Genomic DNA, 21,051 nt, shown 5'->3' with positions numbered 1-21,051 from the left:
CACCTGCTCCCAGGACGGCCCTGCAGAGACGGGCCGAGGGCAGTGAGAGCCGCTGGCTCCCTCAGCATGAGGGTCAGTCCATGTGGTCAGGAGGATGAGAGTTAACATCTGAGAGTTGCACAGACTCATGGGTGACGAGCCCACTTCTGGCATCTGCAACATGGGGATCAGGTGATGTAGGCGGTGCCAGGCTGAATTGATTGAATGATGAAAGAAAGCTTTGCGCAAAACAATAAGCGGTCAAAGTCACATGGCACAATATTCATTGGTATTTATTGGGTGAACCATCTATCACTGTGACAAAGCAAACTAGTTTTGGCTAGGCAACAATTTTTAAAAATGTATTTAACTTTTTTACTTTTTCATCTTTCAAATTCTAAGAAAAAAAGAATGTCATATATCAACATACCTACAGTACCATATCTCCAAACAGCATATTTGAGGAGTTTGTAACTGAATAGGTTGACCCTCCTATGCGAACTTACAGGTAATAAATAGCATTGTGGTAATAACTGGCAGCGGCCACATGTGCATATCAGCCGTATATCATTAAACCTCAGGGGCTAATAAGGGCCTCCTAATCAGTGATGAGCCAAAGGTCGCGCGAGGAATTCTCAGAATACTGTATACAGTCTCAGTATTCATTCTCTTTATGGTCCCTTCTGCCATCCCGTATATACCTGCCTCATGACATGTGGGCCAAAGGAGAGGGCAGAACACAGCAACACAGAGTGTGGCCCTGATGCAAAGAGCTGTTGTGCTGACTAGTGTTTCTGCACCACGCTCCTCTTCAGCAGATCTCCCTATCTATCAAAGAAAAAGCTCCTCCGCTGGTTTACTGCCCAAGCAAAGGTTGTGTTAGCCTGGGGTTTATAGAATTATTAAGAAAGCAATTATGATAACCCGCTGGTTTAAAGATAATAGAATGATAAGGGCCTTTTTTCTCTCTCTCCTCTCAGCACGCTCCACTCAGCACTCTGCCTGCTGTGAGGTCAATACTTTTTGATGAGGGATCTCTTTCCTCCCCCAACACCCCCCCCCCCCCCCCCCCCCCACCCCCGCCGCCCTTCCTCACGTGAGCTGTTTGGTCTTGAGGAGGCCGAGCTCAGCGTTGGCACCGGAGCTTCACCGAGCGTTCTGTCACTGTGACCCCAATCAGCAAGTGGCTTTTCTATTTTTTTTTTTTTTTTATCAAGCCTCATAAACCTTGAATGACTAAATATTGATAAAGGCTGTTTAAAGTGTCATTGGAACGATAACATTTGCACTGTAAATGTGGCCTGCAGGCTCGAGCCACTATAGCGTTCCGCTGCAATCATTCTCCATTGATAAGGCCAGTGATGGAGTGGCTGAGCCGGGGCGATCTTCAGCTCGTCCACTTGCACAGGCTATTAACCTCCTGACAGGCCCAGCAGGAGCCCCGTAAACATGTCTGGGCGGCCATTTATAGCTGCACTACATTTGGGGCCCAGCATGGAAGGTATAGAGGCCCCTCATTGTACAGCAACTCTATACTGTATCTCTTTATTACTGAGATGCATCGGTTTGTTTTAATCTAATTCAACATATTTGTTGGTCTAAAACATACTACATTTGGATATGTTATACTATGGGTTAGAATCAGTATCTCTTTGAATCAAATTATGTTTGGTATATGTTTGTTTGTTTGTTTGTTTGATGATGTCAATTGTAATCATATATAAATAAAAATAGTAAAAAAAACATCTGTCGATGAGGACACCAAACAGGAGATGAAGGCTCATCAAAGTAAAACACAAGAACATAATGGCAAAATGACACTTGCTCTTAGGATCATACTTTAAAGGTAAAGTTGCTGTTTTTGTTTTGTTTTGTTTTTGTTTGTCATGGAATGAGAAATGAATTATTTTATATTTACAATTATACAGTGTTTTTGTAGGGTGACAAATAAACAATGATCCCCGATATTACTGTGCCCTGGACAAAAAAACAACAAAAAACACTGACCATTTTTAAGATCAGTCCAAGAAGGTTTATGTAATTCAACCACTAGGTGGCACAATAACGACCACCGAAATAGTGCCCAATATAGGGCACTACACCGAAAGGACAATATACCAAATGAAATATAAAACCTTTTGCATTTAACTTCCCAAAACATCTGATAGTACAGTAATGCAAACATCACCCAACACCACGGTCTAGGCATCCATTCCCAAACCTTAAAATATTGAAACCTCACTTGCTACTGGGTGTCCAGGAGCATTGGTAGCATCCGACCACTGTGTCCAAATGAAATGTTTAGCCTCAGCAACGCGTGATCTTTGGCCTCTCCACAGCTGTCTGCAATTACATTACTGTAATCTAACCCAGTATTTGGCCCTTGATATAGGTCTGTTTTGATTAGTTAATCGGTGATGACAGTGTTTGTCTATTTTTTTTAATTATTATTGTTGTTGATTGTCCTATAATGTATGTTGCAAAAGATAACATATCAGTCAACTATATGAGATAAACCATGAACTTCCATAGGTAGTTAATACAGAAAATCATAACAAGCCTGCATAACACAGCTAAGAATAGAGTTACAAAACTGAAATATGGCCAAAATGGCCATCTGACAGGATTATGTATGCATTTTCTTCCTAATGGTGCTTATGTTTCTGTGCGAAAATATAACACACTAATGAATTTGTTCCTCTTTGCACATACTTACAGATAGGCTACACTGAATCAAACTCATTCCAAATAACTGGATCTGAAGTTGTTTGCCCAAGACTGAAATTGTTCTTGACTCATTCAGTTTCTAAAATGTAATCTCTATGACTCCAGAAAAAAAAGTTTGCAAAAATGCACAGAAGACTAATATTTCCTCCAGAGCAAGGCTTTTGAGGCAATTGAAATAATCAGCAGTGATCATTCTCTCCTCTGGCGAATATTAATCAGTATGGAACTAACACAAACTAGGCCAATGGCAGTGCAATTATCAAGAGTGTTCTTACAGCTCACAGTGTTTGCTTAGTCAATCTGGCGGAGAAGTATCAATTTGTGGTGCTTTTGGGAAAAAACTTATTTCCGGGGTACAGTGCTTCACACAGCATAATGATGACTACGCCTGATGAGCCCAAAGCCAATTCATCTCTCTTCTCACAAGATACTTAATAACTCGGTTGGACTACTTGGAGGAAAGATGAATAATAATCCTAGTGTTATTATGCGAAGTATTAAGGACCTTGAATTTCCCCTTGGGGATTAATAAAGTATCTATCTATCTATCTATCTACAAGGTCCATTTCGGCCCCCAAAGGCGATAATGATGTGGTCAACGCATGGAGTTAGTGTAGTTGTAGCCCCACCTGTCCTAAGGGAGTGCAGTAGTAGCTTTTCGCCCTACAGTACACACCAGATTGTCTCCTGTCTGTGGCAGATGTCAGCCATAGTCAATGGGGGAAACCCATTGCATACTCTGCACTGACTGGAGACTCGATAGACTCACTGGACAGTAAGGCGGAACTGTTATGGCCCATCCTCAGACAGAGCAGCGCCAGCACCTGGCCGGGTCTACTGTAAACTCGAGCCGTCGTTCAAACCCATCTCCAGTGCATGTCTCTTTTTTTTCCTTTTTTTTTTTTGAAGCCAGCTGGTGCGGGTAGGCATTACCACTTGTTTGCCCTACAGCCTCCAACCCATGTACACACACATGTTTTTTCTCTCTCACACACACACACACACACAAGAGCGAGCGAGAATGGTGCTCACAACCAAGCTTTTTGTTTCTTTTTCCCCCACCTGGGAGGAAGGTGGAGACAGACCTTTTGGACCAATCAATATCAATAAAGTAATTGAAGTGTCAGGACCCAGGGCGCCAACAGGGACAGGGACAGGGACAGAGGGGCACAGAAGACGCACACACACACACACACGTGCACGCACACAGACACCGAGGGAATATAACCACTTTATTGCTTAACAGTGCGGGTGGGGCCACGCTCAGAGGGCTGTGCTACTGGGGCCCCTGAGTCTCCGGTGGACCAAGGAGTGTCTGTCCAGACATGGCGGCCTTTGCCCGGGCCTGCAATAAACAGCCAAGCAGTAAACAGGCCGCCTCGGCGGCGCAGCGCACTGACGTGCGAGGACCTTCAGACCGCGTGGGGATCAATACCTCCAACGGGGCAGCTCCACTTCTCCACCTGACCCTTCAGACTGGAGTTCACACAGCGCGTCTCCATTGCTCAGAAGAAGCAGGCAGCCCCGTCATAAGGAGTTCTGTGTGTGTGTGTGTGTGTGTGTGTGTGTGTGTGGGGGGGGGGGGGGGGGCGGGGGGGGGGGTGTCTTAAATGATTCATTACTGAACTGAATCTACATCCAAGAATGTTTGAAGTTTCAACTGCTTTTTGGGTCTTAAACTTATCATAACAGCGCACTACAGTAGCCAAGTTATTTGTTCTATAAATCAGAGCACACCACACACACACACACCATAAACCATCAGCACACTATTTAAACTTTAATAACGTAAGTTGGGATTGAAGACATTATTAAGGGGCACATTGCCACCTGGTGGTGACATCACCACCTACATTTCTGCCTCATCTCTCATGAAGTCATCTTCAGCTCTCATTTCCTTTGGTCTGCTCCAGAATGCTTTTGGATAGTCATAACACAGACAGATTGACTTGGGATCTGTGGCCACACACACACACACACACACACACACACACACACGCCATGAATGACACTGGATTGTCTGTCTGTGCTGGTGGCCAGGAATCAGGATGGCCAACTGGACTTATCTGCTGATGAGATAAAGGGCCTTTTTTTTTTTTTTTTTTGCTTTTTTCAAAACAAGAGCAGCAACATTCATGTGACAGTCGAAAAGCCAAAAGGATGCATTAAACTAGTTTCAACTACAACACCATCCAGCTTGTCTATCTCCGTAGGACCCAACTGCATTAAACAAAAGTAAAAAGCAACTGCCTTATCAGAAGCTGTTGCAAGACACAGGCTGTTCTTGCTTTTTTTTTTAAAAAAGCACTAAAGTAAAAAGCGTAAAAATGTTTGCCCTCCCCCCTCTCAACGCCCACCTTTCATAAGGACCCCTCAGAAGCCTGAGTTAATTGAAGAGATTTCTGAAGTGCCATAAAAGAGTCCAGGAATTTGATTGATTCCATGTCTCCCCTCAAGGACCACTCAGCCTTGGGCTTAACAGCGCTTTCATACACAAGAGTTGAACCAGTAATGAACCGAGCGATACGGCATCACCGCGGGCCCCGTAATATCCACCGAGCGCCAACTCGAGCTGACAACAGTGAGATAATGTTACGTTCGGCGCCTGCTCAGCGAATCTCGTTCCAGCACATTGAAAGCCGTAGCAAAGGGGTTGGGGGGGGGGGGGGGGGGGGGGGGGGCACTTTGAGAGCGAGGCTCAGCTTTGCACGGGCTAGTGTAAACACGGCGGAGGGGCGAGCCAGAGGGAGCAGGGGATTGGCTCGTTCGAGGGAAGCTAAGAGCCATTAAGATTATGAATGAGACGGGCCGCGGACGAGTCTGATAGGAATGCTTTCTACTCGCAGCCTCTCTCAAGGCTGGGAACATGCATCAGATGCGGGCGGCTGTCACGGCTCCCGCTCGGGGAGAATGCATAGCATCATTAGGGATAATGTGGCCCCCCTCTGGACAGATGGAGCTCTACACTCTACTTACTGTCTGGAGCGACTACGTCGGCAGTTTTTATTTGCTCGTTTAAATTGGACACTCATCTCAAGTTTGTGTGTGTGTGTGTGTGTGTGTGTGTGTGTGTGTGTGTGTGTGTGTGTGTGTGTCAGTATATGCATGAGTGAGGGATTGACAGAGGAAGAGAGAGAGGACAGAGAGTCCTTAGAAGGCCATGACTGCAGTAAGCCATTGTCGCAGTTGAAGCCTCCCCTGATGAACCGTGGCAGTCAAGGAATAAGCACCTACATAAAGTGTTCCTTTAGACCTTTATTCAGCGATGCATTTCATTTAAAAGCACTAAACAATACGGAGTGACAGCATTTAATGATACAGGCTGAACCGCATACAACACAAACATTCATGCCAAAGAAGAGAGAGTAGTGAATTTGTTGAAACCAGGAGAGTGTTACAAACAGAAATAAAGTACAAAATCGGCCTTTACTGTAACACGGTACAATACTACCATTAAAGTACGTTAGTGCATCTAGCTTCAAATGTCAATATGATCGTTGAAAAAAAGATAAAAAATTGGTTAAAAAGGCAAAGTATGAAGCTACTTTTTTCATAATTCTTTTTAAAACAGGACCTTTGCATTGACAGCCACAAATGGCTGTTGAAACACATCAAGGTCTTCTGACTTGCAAGAGGCGGTCAGATCTGAAATGCTGCTTTCAGACACAGGACTGACCAAACGCACCTGCACACACTCTCACACTCAAGCCAATTCGCTGGCAACCTCTTTTCCTAATAATAAACATGGTTGAAGAACAGGACACTTGACTTGAGATAGTAATTAGTTCAGTTTAACTTGTATTAGGCTGAATATAGTCTAGAAAATACTACAGAACTAAAAAAAAGTGATGTTCCTCAAAATCCCATTAACGTTTCCTCCTTTTCATATTTTTTTTTTCCCAATGAGGATGACTGCTTTGGAGAGGAAAAAAAGCTACCCCCTTTAGACAATCTGAAATACCCCTCATTCTATATCTTGGTAACAATATAAAATAATTTATTCTATCACTACTAAAGTAGAGGCTTTGAAGTCTTGGCTTTATATTAGATTGTACTCTCTAGCTCATTTCATCTCTGTTTTTCATGACGATGCACTTAAATAAAATGGTATTTAAAAAAAAAGAAAAAAAAAGGTAAACAAGCACCTTATCCCCAAGGGTGTTGTAGTGTTCTTTTTGGAAGCAATGGCACAGAATCCTCTATGGTCATTAGCAAACATTTAGAAGGGGGGGGAAAAAATAAAAAATCACGAATAGCTTCATAACCTCATTGTCCATAGACCTGTAACGTGATGGTAGGGGGGGGGGGGGGGTGAGAATACATGCTTAACCGAAAACAATCCAGTTCCAAGCCTTATTCAACATGAACACACATGTAACAGCACAATTTTGCATCAGTGGTGGGGCAGAGGGGGTGATGAGGTGTTACAGCAATACTCAAGGCTTGTGTGAGATTCACTGAGACCAATACTACATGTGAGACGTAATGGGCCTCCCTGCAGCCACCTCCCCCCTCCACAGTGGACAGTGTGAGCGAGCTTTGCGCCACCTGTCGGGATTGCGACAAGACAGGACTCTAGCCTCAACTTCTTGGGGGGGTTTTACTACAGGACTCAAGAAGCCGATGGAACTCGACTCGAAAGCGCGTCCAGTCAGGACCGGAGAAAAACTTGAAATGCGACTAGCGGTACACTAAAAAATGGCCCCCGAAAGGACTGAGGCAAGTTATAACACGTAAGCGTCTAGCGTGATAGTAGGCTTCGTGTGGAGACCGAGCTCTGCTATACGGGCCAGAACATCACGAGATCCACATCGAGCAGCATCCTCTACAGCTAGGCTTGCATCAGATTACATTATTGTAAAAAAAGAACAAGTAGCAAGAGGACAACACAGAGCTTTGTAGCAACGCGAGGGTCGGGGGGGGGAGGGGGTTAACTGCATGCTCACATATGCAGTGACACTTACAAGGAAGGAGGACTCAGTGGAACCCCTTTGAAACACAACCGTATCCGCCACTAGTGCTTACGGTCTCAACAAAGTCTATCCATACTGACCGACCCTCGGAGACCAAGCCTGGCGGACAAACGGGGCGACAGTGTCTGTTCTGTGTACAAATGTATGGGGGTGGTGTTGCTAAAGAGAACTGTTCAGCTGATTCACAGACAAGGATAAGGTGGGGTGTTTTTTTTTTTTTTTGCCAAAGTAGACAAACCAGGACAAGTCTACACCGTTAACACTGATGACTGACAGCTTAGTGGGAGAGGTGGGGGGGAAGTCTTGCAGACACAGGAGCGCTGTGTGCATGAGAGAAGCGGCTGGCTGGCTGGCTGGCTGGCTAGCTGGCTGGCTGGTTGGTTGACGAGCGGTGAAGAAGAGGCCTGAAGGACGAAGCCTGGGGCTCTAGTAGAGCAAGATGCGGCGCTCGATGGCCTTGCGACAGATGGGACACTCGCTCATGCGGTCTCCGCACAGCTGGCAGGTGCCGTGGCCGCACATGAAGATCATGTTCTTTAGCCGGTCCAGACACACCGGACACATGGTCTGCGGGAAGAGAAAACAAACTCTTAGTTCGACTTCGATAGCCCAGCAGAACCGAATCTATAACCGATACATAGCCACTTTCAACTCACTCCATTTCCTGAACCACATCAAGTACATGCTATGGTACTATGAGTAATAAGCATAGCCTGGGGACTCAATGGTTCTGTACACTACGTGCCTAAGCAGCTAGCACATCCCTCTTGCTAATACCATCATTTCCTGATGATTAACCACACTTTATCCAGTGATTTTGTAAACGTTCTGCACAGCCCTGCAGTAAATACTCCAGTGTCTTCTACATGGTACAGTATGTATGGTTATTTTTTTTCTCAATGGGAATAAAAGCAGTATGATCAATATATCTTTTTGAGGCAAAAGTTGCCTCAGTGTCACAGGGAACAGACGGTGGTGTCCCTATGTACAGTACCACTGTATCCCAACATACAGAATTCCAGTTAGTCCATATACGAGCGAGTCCCGTCTCTGTCTCGTCTCTGAGCTGCTCCCGCTCACCTGCTCCTTGATGTCCTGCAGCTGCTGCTGGAGTTTCTGCACGTCAGCGTTGACGTTAGTGTTGTCCTTATCCCTTTGGAGACCCGGGATGTTGCCGCTGGCTGTGGAGTGGGAGGGAGGGGGGAGAGTAGAGAGAGCGTGCCTCATTACTCCTCAACCAATCAGAGACAGATGTGCAAGGTGCATCATGGGACAGCACTCCCCGACAGACCTCCAGGGGAGTAAGCCGTCGGAGGACCCTGGCTTGGCCCGGTCTGCACAGCCTGAGCCCGCACCCCTCTATAACAAGATGAGCTCAGGCAAATCTACTGCTAAGAGCTTTATACAAGCACACCGGCCAATGGGATGGGAAACCACCTGGTTCCATGGTTACAGCAGGGGTCTGATGCACGGGGCGAACACAACACACAGATAAAGCAACAGCAGTTGTTCTCCACTGGTGATCAAGATCACTATGATATTCACATTCAATCATCAAGACATCTCTTTTGAGATGTTTAGTTTCCCTTTAAGGTGGATTCAAAGTAGAGCAGGACAGCTTTTTTTTTTTTTTTTTTTTTTTTTTTTTTTTAAGTAATTCATGGTAATTATGACAGACATTAATCAAGCAAGGATGTGCTTTAAAATTCTCAGGGACACACAGATACTCTACTGTAATGTACTACTAAGTCACAGTAGAAATGTGGTTAGTATTGACAAGAAGCTTTGTATTTTAGTGAGTGTGTGTGTGCGTGTATATTTGTATGGTGAAGGAGGTGGTGGCATTCAAAGGGCCTCTGGGGCCAAATGGGCTGGCCCAGTCAGAGAGGGGTTGGGGGGGTTGGGGGGTTGATAAAATACTTACACCAACTTAGCGCCAGATTGTTGGGCTGGAGAAGCTCCTGCGAACCTCCTGCCACTGAGTTACAGTGGAAATGTGGTTAGAATTGACAAAAACCTTTGTATCTTAGTGAGTGTGAGCGTGTGTGTGTGTGTGTGTGTGTGTGTGTGTGTGCGTGTGTGTGTGTGTATATATTTGTATGGTGGTGAAGGAGGTGGCATTCAAAGGGCCTCTGGGGCCAAACGGGCTGACCCAGTCAGAGAGGGGTTGGGGGGGGGGTTGGGGGGTTGATCAAATACTTACACCAACTTAGCGCCAGATTGTTGGGCTGGAGAAGCTCCTGCGAACCCCCTGCCACTGAGTTAGAGCCCCCTGCTGAGAAGCAACCAGTCACAGTGTTACGTCAAGCAAAGGCCGCCAGCACCTCCTGAGGCTCAGCCACAGTTTGGGCTCCTCACAGGGAGCAGAGGAGTGGCGGCAAGAAGGAGGAGGAGTAGAGCAAAGGAGAGGAAAATGGCCCGAGCGACAAGCTAATCACAGCAGCTCAGAGAGGGACTGAGAGTTAAGGGGGTGGGGGGGTAGGGAGAGACGAGAGGATATTCGCTGGTGGGGCTGTTTTGATATTATTTGAATGTGTTGTCTGACCTCGGTGGGCAGTTGGCAAGTTTTGAGGGTAAAAAAAAAGAAGATATTCTTTCACTTTCACTACAGGCATCTATCATCAAGGCAGACAATGGTCCAGCGACTACATTTAGGAGAAGGAAGAGGAATAGGAGACACAGCTAAAGAGCCTAAGTGTGTGCCAAATTATATATCGGCTTAATACATAACTGCTACCAACTACCGCACAATGTACTACACAACCTGTATCTACAAGTCCGGCACAGGCCATGCCACTGTGGTGGGCAGCACGAAGCCCTACATAAAAGTAGGTGGCATGATTAAAGCATACAGCAAGGTCATGTAGCGCTGGCATGGGGCGCAGGCAGTAATGGAGGACATCACGTGAGACGTGAGACGCCTCGGCAGGAACGGGGGGCAAAAAAAAAAAAAAAAGGTGACCTGCTGCTGGTCCCGAGTGAGCGTGCGTGCGTGTGTGTGTGTGTGTGTGTGTGTGTGTGTGTGTGTGTGCGTGGGTGTGTGTGGGGCTGACCTCCCCTCTGGCGTGGCTATTTAGGGTTTGTGGGCCACGTGGAGCGTTTAAGTCCTTATCTGCCGCTAGAGTCCTGTGCACTGAATGGGATCTGCTCTGAGGGCAGGAGTGTGGGAATGTGAGAGTGCACACAGTGGCCGTGCAGACAGGCTGCTGCCGCTGCTGCTGCTGCTGCCGTGCACTGCGCTGCCATACGGCACCGTGACTTATGCGGGGGAGAAGAAGCCCTTCTATGGTGTTTCTCCCTCTCTCTCCCCCTGCCCCTGGAGTGCCAGACACAGACCATGATGACGCGCATGGGTGTGAGGGGACGGAAAAAAGGCCTCTGCTTATCCCTGCTCGTAGGGCTTGAGGGAGGAGGGGGGGTATCACCATTAGTGCTGTGTGTGTGTGTGTGTGTGTGTGTGTTTGTGTGTGTGTGTGTGTGATTTAGTACTGAAGCCTCTTGGAGGGATGGAATTGGTGGATAAGCAGCATTCCACTATTGCTTAGACTATGTGTGCACGTGTATATATGAGTGTGTGAGTGTTTGTGCGCGTGTGTGCCTGTGTGTGTGTATGTGAGAAAGAGACTTTGTGCGTGTGTGGCTGTGTGTTTTCTCAGTGGTACTGTTTGAGTGTATACACGGATAGATGTGTTTGACTTGTGCACTTGGCTACACAGAAACAGATCCCTTCGCAGATTAATCTCTTTAAGAAGTGAACTTGCACCAGTTTCCCTTTTAACTCAAATCAAACCAACAGACGGGGACCATGGGAAATGTTCTCCATGGCTACGGAACGAACGGATGATAAAAGAACCAACACAACGAGAACTTAATACGGAACAATTGAAAAAAGCTGGATGGAGGAATGATCCAAAAAACGTCATTCATAATCATTAAACACTAAAAACAGTAAAAAGAAAAAAAAAAGAAAAAGAAAAAAAGAAACAGACAAAGAACACATCAAAAGACCACTGAGGCCTCAAACCCATCTCAACCCTATCAGCTCCAGGACAGCAAGATGGAGGGCAGGGAGGCAGATGCTTTAATCCTGCTGGAGCAGGAGACACAAGAGGCACTGGTCTCGATCCAGAGCCAAGATAAAGAACAAAAACAATTAAATAATGAGCCCAATTTAAAAAAATAACACTTTTTGGGACCTGCTACTCTGTGTACTTTTAGAATGAGTTCAAAAACAAACAAAAAAATATAACGTAATCAAGTTACATGTTATGAGTTGGAAATGTTCCATGACATTCCAGAACTCTTGGCCAGAATGCTCCAATGTGACTGAACTAATTGATCCCATATTTTTGGTTCTCCCTAAAGGCCCAAGGAGGGGTTTAAGGTGTGACCTGGTCTGGAAACACATTCAGAAAATAACACAGCCATAGGGGATGGGAACTAAAGCATAAGGCACACACACAACACAAAAGAGGCACAAAAATACACACAATCCAGAGACAAATGGGAAGGTTCAAACACTATAGAGGGTAAGCGGAGGTAAAATAAAGAAAAGAGCAAAGAGAGATAGATAGAGAAAGAATTAAAAGGGAACGTGTGGAAGCTTCACTCACTAAGGTCCTCATCATCATCATCATCATCATCATCATCATCATCAGTAGTGGCATCCTCCATACCTTTCCCTCCGCAACACATGACGAAAGGAGTGCGCCGCTCCACAACCGTGCGACACTGTACACACTTCTTCATGAGAATGGCACAGTCTGCAAAAAGAAACAACAACAAAAACAAACAGTGGTTAGGCCAAAGTTTTGTCCCTCCGCAATCATCTAGATGATGCCCCCAGGCAGCTACTTTACCCGAAACCAGATCAGGTTACTTATTTAAATAAATGGGCAGAGATCCATATCTCCGCACAGAATGGTCTAAAAGTTCAACTAATCATGTGATTTCGTGGTTAAATGTACTGTCCACGATTCTAATCTCATTCACATTTCTTTTTTTCCTCTTTTTTTCCAATCTAATTCTGCGAGGGCTATAAGATGATTGGATGTTGAACTCCAATATTAACTTGCAAAACCGAATCGTGGACTGCATCAGCATTCATATTTGCCGTCAGCACAGCCTGTTAAATGGACCTTCATTATAATGTGACTAAGGTTTATACGGTAGATGTCTACAACATACCTCAATAATACGAATAAGATTGGAATACTACGCATGCCTTACTTCGATTATTGCTTATTCCTAATATGATTTTATTCAGGTTAAGGCAATTAGAAAGGACTACTGGCAGTGCTTTAGTAGTTTGGTAGTGTCTTATTCAAATTATTCATAGATCGGATTTATGGATCTATTGTCTTAATCGGGTTAATATCGGAATATTAGTGTCCATGTAAACATACTCAATGACGGATTAGAATAGACGGCACGTCGGCCATGTCAGCTAATGTGTACTTTTGCTAAAACCCTAAAAGAAATGATTGTACTGTAGGTCCACAAGATAAGTGTAAATATTAAAGCATAACAGACATTGATCCGTACAAGAGGGACTTGAGTGAGCTATCCCCAATTCCTGCTGCAACTGACAAGGTGGACACCTCCACTCTTTATCACTCAAAGTGCTGTGTGTGTGTGTGTGAGAGACTATTAGGCATGATTACTTACTCTCACAGGCGCACATGTGTCCGCAGGGCTGGAAGAGAACGGCTGCCTTCTTATCAGAGCATACCACGCACTCCTCGATCTGGGGATACATACACACATACACACACACACATACACACACACACACACACACACACACACACACTGATGCGAATGGCACAACGTGTTTCTAGGCTACTTATTTTCCCGACCCAGATCGGATTAGATCAACTGACAAACACATTCATTGGCATGGTAACAGAATAGCATGCTGTGACTGTGACTGACACTTGTGGCTATCGTCAGAATCCTCATCAGTGTCCAAAATATTCTTCAAACGATTAAGAATATTTGTGCATCGGCCCAATCCGAGAGGATTACTATTCCAGTATATTCCTTAATTCTAAAACTGTCCCATCATCAGAATGTAATCTGAGTGAGAGCCTTGATCCGGGTATAAACTGCTGGTTCACCACACATCCACGCGCAGCAATGTGCCGCGGTGCCGTACCTTAGTCCTGGACTGGACCTGGTCCTTGCAGATGAGACACTTCTTGACGCGGGGCGAGCAGAGGGAGCAGGTGGCGATGTGGCCGCAGGGCCCAAACAGGGTGTCCCTCTTCATGTCCGAGCACACCATGCACTCCTCCAGCGTCTCGTTGTTACTGTTCAGAGACGGGCTGCGAGAACCGACCTGACCACTGCAGAGGGGACACGGGATGGGGATTGAGAAAGAGAGAGAAAGAAAGAGAGAGAGAGAGAGAAAGAGAGAGACCGACAGAGAGAAACAGAGAGAAAGTGTGTGTGAGAGGGTTACACAACAACATGCATACAGCAGATATAAATCAAGGCATTTGAGTCCATGCATGCGTTTTCCATGGCATGGCCTGGTGCTGGTGAGCGCACCTCGTTTTCTCCTTGTGGCACTTGGCCAGGGCTTTGCACAGGCTGGGGTCCGGGCAGAGGTCCAGGGGCGACTGGCCCTTCTTGTTGCGGATGGTGAGGTCGGCGCCGTTGGCCGCCAGGAAGCACGCAATGGAGGCGGCACTCTTCTTCTCAGCCCCCTGGGTCCCCAGGCCCATGATTAACTGTGATGGAGGCAAGAGCACGCACATATGCACACACACAGACACACACACACACACACACACACACAAACATACTCATTAGATGTGTAAGCACACTCTCCTCTCCCCTTCCATAGAATGGCATATCCATATAAAGCACGTCGAGCCAGTCTATAGCCCTGAATGTGAAATAATGGATTCTGCACGCTAGTTGAAGTGCCGTGACAGATTATTATTAGATATTTCAGCATACAAATTCCCTGTCTGGAAGTCTTTTAAATGGATAGCTGGCCTCCACCTCAGCCCCCCCCCCCACTCCCCTCCCCATCGCGCCTGTGATAATAGGGTGATAGCGTGATACAGGAGAGATTTGTCACTCTGTCTGCGGTAATAAATGACAGGCGCCTGGCCTGGGAGCAGCCTCCTGTCAGGCACGCACTGATTTACAGCGGCCATTGGGGGAGGATGATGAGCGTTCGGCTGGTCCCAGGTCAGCACGCCAGCGCCGGTCTCGACACGATCGAATAGTGGCGATGCGGAACGGCAGGCCCGAGACCAGCGCCCAGGGATGGGCCGACGTACGGGCAGCACCACAGGCACAGCACGGTGTGGAGCGGAGCGGAGGGAAGGGGGGTGATTTGTCAGCGACAGGTCCAAAGTTGGGGGTGTGATGGTGGGAGGCGGGGAGTGGATCTCACTGGAGGGGGGAGGGGGGGGGGGGGTGCTGGAGGTGTCACAGCAGCCCCAATGTCAGGGTACTAATGCTGGACAGATACCATGATGTATATAATACAGCACGCCAAGAAACTCCCACCGACACAAAAGGCTTACAGCTAAGCTCCTGCTCCGAAGTATATGTGTGGATTTCTCTCTGTGTATTGGTGTGTGTGTGTAGCCCATAAACTTTCAATATGAGCCGTGTGAAATTCCATGTGAGTGGATGGGCACAATTGGGTTCATTTCCCTGATTGCGCTCCGTCCGCCGCGCTTCCTCCCGGCGCCGCGTTCCCTCTCCCTCTCGGAGCGCCCTCCGTCTGGGCTGATGGACCCGTTGAGCCGGGTAATGCAATTCTCATCTTGTAAGCGCGCGACGGCAGAGCAAACGCACAGCTGATGTCTCAATTAGGGCCTGTCTGCCGCCGTGCGGTCCTCCCCTGGTGACAGAGGACACCTCCCCACCCGCCCACGGGAAGGCCTTGGTGACTATACACACACACACACACACACACACACACACATACATACCAGTACACACAAACTCATACACTCACAAGAACTTACACAGAGACAAACACACACACACACACACGTGTACGCAGACGTACACAATCCCAAAACACACACAAACTCACTCACACATAGTTACACAGACAGACACACTAAGGCTTTGTCCGATTTCGGCGGAGGACTCCTACCTGTGCAGGGCTTGTTTAGTGAGCATGTGCTTAGGCAGACAGCTGTGGAGGCGCTACACTGTAAAGCCTTGTGTCTGTCTGAAAGGCCTCATTGGGCAGCTTACTCAAGCGACTGAGGAACACCATGCACAGACCAAGACCCAATCTGTCACCGTTAGCTGGGAGAGATACAGCACCACAGCATGTCCTGACAGCTATGGAGTATAAACTCCAGTAACTTGTGGGGGGAGAGAGAGAGAGAGAGAGAGAGAGAGAGAGAGAGAGAGAGAGGGAGAGAGAGAGAGAGAGAGAGAGAGAGAGAGAGAGAGAGAGAGAGAGAGAGAGAGAGAGAGCGCAGGAGAGAGAGAGAGATTTGGCCTGACTGGGCAAAATCCTGTATACTTTCCCATTTTGCAGGTCGCTATTACTTTCTACACAACACACTCCAGAGCCCAGAAAAACAGTCTCTGCTTTTCGGAGCCGCATGCTTCGCTTTGAGGTTCAGACGTTCATAACACCCCCAATCTCAGTGAAACCTACTCAGCAGTATAAGCTTTCGGAGCTCTAACTGGTAGACCAAGATGTTCAACACACCTACTGTATGTCCGAGGTTCAATACCATGTGAGCAGCATAAACTGATGAAAAAGCACACCTCCACTATGCTGTAAGACACTCAGACCAATGCATCTCTAAGTCGCTTGTATGCGTGTAAGTGCGCGCTGGTTTGTGATGGTTATCACGGTGCGTGACGATGCGTGACGGTGACGGTGTGTGTGTGTGTGTGAGCGGCGTCCGTGCCGTGCCGTACCGTGTTCTTGGAGGGCTCCCAGGGTTCCACCTTGCTGACGTCCTGCATGTCCTGCAGCTGCCGCAGCTGGGAGAGCGTGTGGTGGCGCAGCGCCTCGTGCAGCGGCGTGTCCCCGTCCTTGTCCTGCACGTCCAGCTTGGCCTCCGCGCGCACCAGGAGCTGTGGAGGTGGAGAACAGCGCAAAGGCGCACAGTGAACAAACACTCTTAGGTACCATGACGTCTTCTGAACACCATCACATGACATTTAGGCCAGCCTACCTCTTTTCATAGACAAAAACATTTAGAGAAATAATGTTAATGATCACAAGCATTGATCACCGTCATAACAAAAAAAAAGGTCATCTCACTCCCTGCAATTTTTTTTTTTAGGAAACTGCATTTTAAGAGCCTTTTAAAAGAGCCACAAAAAACTTCCTGGCTTTGTGTGAGGAGCTATGCTGTAGTCCCACGAGTGTCCACAAGATGGCAGCTCAACAGGCCTTCCCCAGGACTTCCTTATTCCGCCCACACAGTCAGCCCCCCTGCTCTGTCCCATCCCTGAGCTCCTCCTCAGCGCTCCATCAATCAGCACTGAAGGGCTCGGCCTGCCGCAGCGGGCCCACCATCTTAACGCTCACCCCCAACACACACGTACACAAACACACGTGCACACACACACACACACACACACACACACACACACACGCACACACACACACACACGCACACAAACACGCACACAGGCGCACAAACACACACGCACACACACACACGCCACTCCGAGTACCACAGGCAGGTGAGCAGGGAGGGCAGGGGGAGACGGGACAGAGATAACGGGAGGAGAGGGGACGCGTCAGATGGGCTGGAGATTAAGGCCAAAAGAGTGGTGCAGGAAGGACAGCACTTCACCTGTACAGACTTGTACAGATGGTCGGGGATCAGCAGGGGTAAGTAAGTATCCAAATGTAGCGTTACCGGATGGAGGGAGGGAGGGAGGGAGGGAGGAGTGGAAGGGAGTAAGGAGTCAACCAAGTGGAGAACAAAAAGAGTAAGGGGAGGAGGAAGATGAGGAGGAGGAGGAGGAAGATGAGGAGGAAGACACTTACCCGGACGATCTGGGTGTGTTGGCGCTCCACTGCGAGGTGCAGCGCGGTCTGCTGGTTGACATTCTGGACGTCAAGGCTGGCACTTCCCTGCGGAGAGGAGGCACGGGGACAGGCATTACAGCGTGGACTTCCGTCACCTCCGGTGGAGCCGCGGGCTTGTGTGTACACAAACAGCACGGCGCAGCACAGCGCTGTGCGCTCGCAGACGACCGTTACTAATGTGAAAGCCCAAACACAGTTTAACCCACTCAAGTAATGAACACCCCTGTCAGACTGGTAAGAAGCATGCTGCCTCCTCCCTTTGCTTTTCCATTTGCAAGTGTGCCGTTACAGTGAGCGTGTGGGCTTTCAGCATCAGCAGGACTCACATTTGTTTCCCGGACAGATTCAACGGGGAAAAGAAATCCAATTTTCATTTCCCCCCTGCTACCTCCCCCCCCCCCCCAAAAAAAAATGGAAAAAAAAAACTCCAACAACATTTGACTACAGCGTGCATTCCATTACAGGAATGACATATCCTGCAGGCTGCTCTGAAGAGGCTTGTGTGCATTTTACTCGGCGCAGGTCGTTTATATTCAGATGTTCTCTGGGAGACACACCGAGCGCGACGCACCACAGAGCTCGGGGCTCCTGCGCCACTGCAGACTGGGTTAAACCGGCTCCAGCCCTGGATTTTCTGACGGGCCTTGAGCCCCGGGCACGAGCGAGCTGGTCCCCCACACAGCCGTGGCACCTCGAAGGGTGGTGTCCTCACTCAGCTGCTGGAATGCCGCAGTAACGGCTTTGCACGCCAACGCTAGCTAGCGCCTCCCTGCCGCGGCCCATCGCCGCACGGGGGCCCCTGGTGAACGAGGCTGGGGGTCGGTGCGGCACGCCGCGCAGGAGCTAGAGCCGAGGGCAACGCTCCAGCTGTGGCTATCACAGAGACGGCTGATGAGGAGGACCTAACGAGTCTCCGCTGCCCGCTACCGGCTGTCTACCATCTAGACCCCCCCCCTCCCCTCCTCCCCCTAAACAACCCCACTGGACTCAGGTTTGTTTAGACACGTCAGTGCATCTAATGAGCTTCAGCGCCCCTAGTTTAATTTTGCAGCAAATAAAAAACACACCATTTTCCAAAATGACACCATTATATCACGTAACATATTAGTTTCCATTTAGCTGTCTCTGGTGGTCATAAAGTGAACTAAACAGTCACGGTTTCTACTCACTAATGAGTTTTTATCTACCGTAGCCTCCTCAGCCTGGCATTTCCTATTTACTACAGCCCGCTGGATATCATCACCTAGAGAAGAGACATAAGCTCATCACGTTGAGATTTTGACAGGACATTCGAGCTAGCTGCATGTAAAACGCATCTACCCCTGAATGAACACACCACATCTGACTGAACACACCTGCATGTGAGCCTCTGTTTTCTCTTGTCACTTGAAGACATGTGCTAGCGGTCAGTGGGTGTACTTAGATTTTTTTAGGAGGGGGCAACAGTTATTACCTGGTGCACCAGGAGTTCGGCCACCTCCACATGGTTGTTGAGCGCCGCCAGATGCAGTGCCGTGTAGCCGTCGTCCTTCTTCTCGTCCACGATCCAGGGCCTGGGGAGCTTGGACAGCAGAACACGCATGGCACTGAGAGGAGAGAGGGAGGGGAGAGGAGAGAGAGATAAAGGGAGGGAGGGAGGGAGGGAGAGAAGGAAAAAAAAGAGAGAGTGTGGTTATTGCACTTGTAAGGTGACGTCACTTAACAATAGGGCTGTGTAATTGCTTAAACGTTGCAAGTCCTCCTTATCCCGGCACAGGTGAACGATGAGGGAGAGGTAACCATTGACATGCATCTCACTGCTGCAGTTATGGTATCCTATGCATAATGCGCCTATCATCAGGACGCCTGTTCCTTGCTGGGGGAATGCTAATACGCCAACGCGGGCGCTGCTTATCGAGAGCCCGCTGAAGGTTCATGAAGGTCACGGGGAGGGGACGGAGCCGCAGGAAACCACGATAAGAGAAACAACGAGACGGGGATGCCTGCGCAGGGGACAGCGTGCAGGCGGCAACCAGGGGCTGAGGCTCTGTAGGAGCACACACACACACACACACACACACACACACACACACACACACACACACACACACACACACACACACACACACACACACACACACACACACACACACACACACACACACACACACACACACACACACACACACACACACACACACACACACACACACACACACGAGGAGGCTGATTGGGAATCTGTGCAGCATCTGCCAACAGAATGGGCTGCATCGGTGGGTGAGCAGCGCGAGAGATGAGACAGACGAGAGGAAGCCAGGCAAAAGAAAAGGAAATGTATAGCTAAAGAAAAAGGGTGTGCGGGCAGGAATATGGACATCAAAGAGCGGTGTGAGGGGACTGAGGGAGTGATGCACATCAGTCCTCTGCTCTCCGAAGGTGTCTGACCTTTCCCCTCTTTCATCTCTCTCTCTCTCTATCAATCTCTCTCTCCTCCTTCTTCTTTTTTGACTCTCCTCTTCTGTGCTACTTCAGAGCGGTTCTGTGCCACTGGTTCCGTACAACAGTGTGACCTACGGATCTTACACCATCAATGGGCGCCACATTTTATGCAAAGAAAATCTGTCTCACTTGAAACGTTACAGGGGGTGTTTGGTAGTCCGGGCCCTGCTCTGGCACTCATTTGATCCCCCCCCCCCTGTGTCAAAGTGGCAAAGGTAACCTCAAAACGTCATGAGGGCTTTGCCATTACCCTAAGAAGGGCTTTGGCATTATTCAGAGAACAGCTTTTATTCTCTTCGATAGCTTGAACATAATGGAGAGAGAGAAAAGAGAAAGGAAAGAGGGAGAGAGAGATAGAGAGAGATAGAGAGAGGGAGGGAGTGAGAAAGAAAAAGAAGAGAAAGAGAGCGAGGTGGGGGTGATCTAGTGAGAAAGAGGAGAGGTTAATGAAATGTAATTTCTGTGATGAGAAAAGGTGCCGGAGCACAGTCCACTGGAGAGCTGCACTGCTGCAGGGTGGATTGTGCTTAAGCCAGTCTCTGGCTTTTGTGTGATAGAAGAGAGAGCGAAGGGGGGGAAACAGAGAGAGAAGGAGAGCGAGAGAGTGAGAGAGAGAGAGAGAGAAAGAGGGGGAGAGAGGAGAAAGCACATCAGCAGCTTCATACCGACTTGGTGCGCTGCAGAGCAGCGTTGCTGTGCTGCAGTGCATACGCCAATGTGAGTGTGTTCTCTCTCTCTCTCTCTCCCTCTCACACACACACACACACACGACACATATTTGCACCTGCATTGCCCGGAGCCACATACATCAGTTCATTTGGCAAAGCCCGATTAAACATTCAAGTGTGA

General features: G+C 48.2%; 1 protein-coding gene across 9 annotated transcripts in view; it reads right to left on the bottom strand.

Annotated features, from left to right (window-relative positions):
• Positions 1 to 5,941: 5,941 nt before the first annotated feature.
• The window catches only part of mib1 (MIB E3 ubiquitin protein ligase 1), a 60,189-nt gene continuing 45,079 nt past the window's right edge, over positions 5,942 to 21,051 (bottom strand). For 3 of the 9 annotated variants that reach the window (XM_062529957.1, XM_062529950.1, XM_062529964.1), the window contains 11 exons: positions 19,178 to 19,310; positions 17,683 to 17,769; positions 16,596 to 16,754; positions 14,232 to 14,413; positions 13,837 to 14,026; positions 13,347 to 13,425; positions 12,293 to 12,442; positions 9,883 to 9,954; positions 9,604 to 9,657; positions 8,760 to 8,860; positions 5,942 to 8,246 (listed from right to left, as the gene is read on the bottom strand). In XM_062529957.1, coding sequence (XP_062385941.1) covers positions 8,106 to 8,246; positions 8,760 to 8,860; positions 9,604 to 9,657; positions 9,883 to 9,954; positions 12,293 to 12,442; positions 13,347 to 13,425; positions 13,837 to 14,026; positions 14,232 to 14,413; positions 16,596 to 16,754; positions 17,683 to 17,769; positions 19,178 to 19,310 — 1,348 coding nt within the window. In that variant the 3' untranslated portion in view covers positions 5,942 to 8,105. The remainder of the gene's footprint in view (positions 8,247 to 8,759; positions 8,861 to 9,603; positions 9,658 to 9,882; positions 9,955 to 12,292; positions 12,443 to 13,346; positions 13,426 to 13,836; positions 14,027 to 14,231; positions 14,414 to 16,595; positions 16,755 to 17,682; positions 17,770 to 19,177; positions 19,311 to 21,051) is intronic. The other 6 variants (XM_062529982.1, XM_062529991.1, XM_062529973.1 and 3 more) reach the window with 5 other exon arrangements.

The sequence above is a fragment of the Sardina pilchardus genome, chromosome 2 (genome assembly GCF_963854185.1).
Source record: "Sardina pilchardus chromosome 2, fSarPil1.1, whole genome shotgun sequence".
In the NCBI taxonomy this organism is placed as follows: domain Eukaryota; kingdom Metazoa; phylum Chordata; class Actinopteri; order Clupeiformes; family Clupeidae; genus Sardina; species Sardina pilchardus.
Note: the sequence above shows the minus strand (reverse complement) of the source record. Positions and strands in the feature narration are given on the sequence as shown.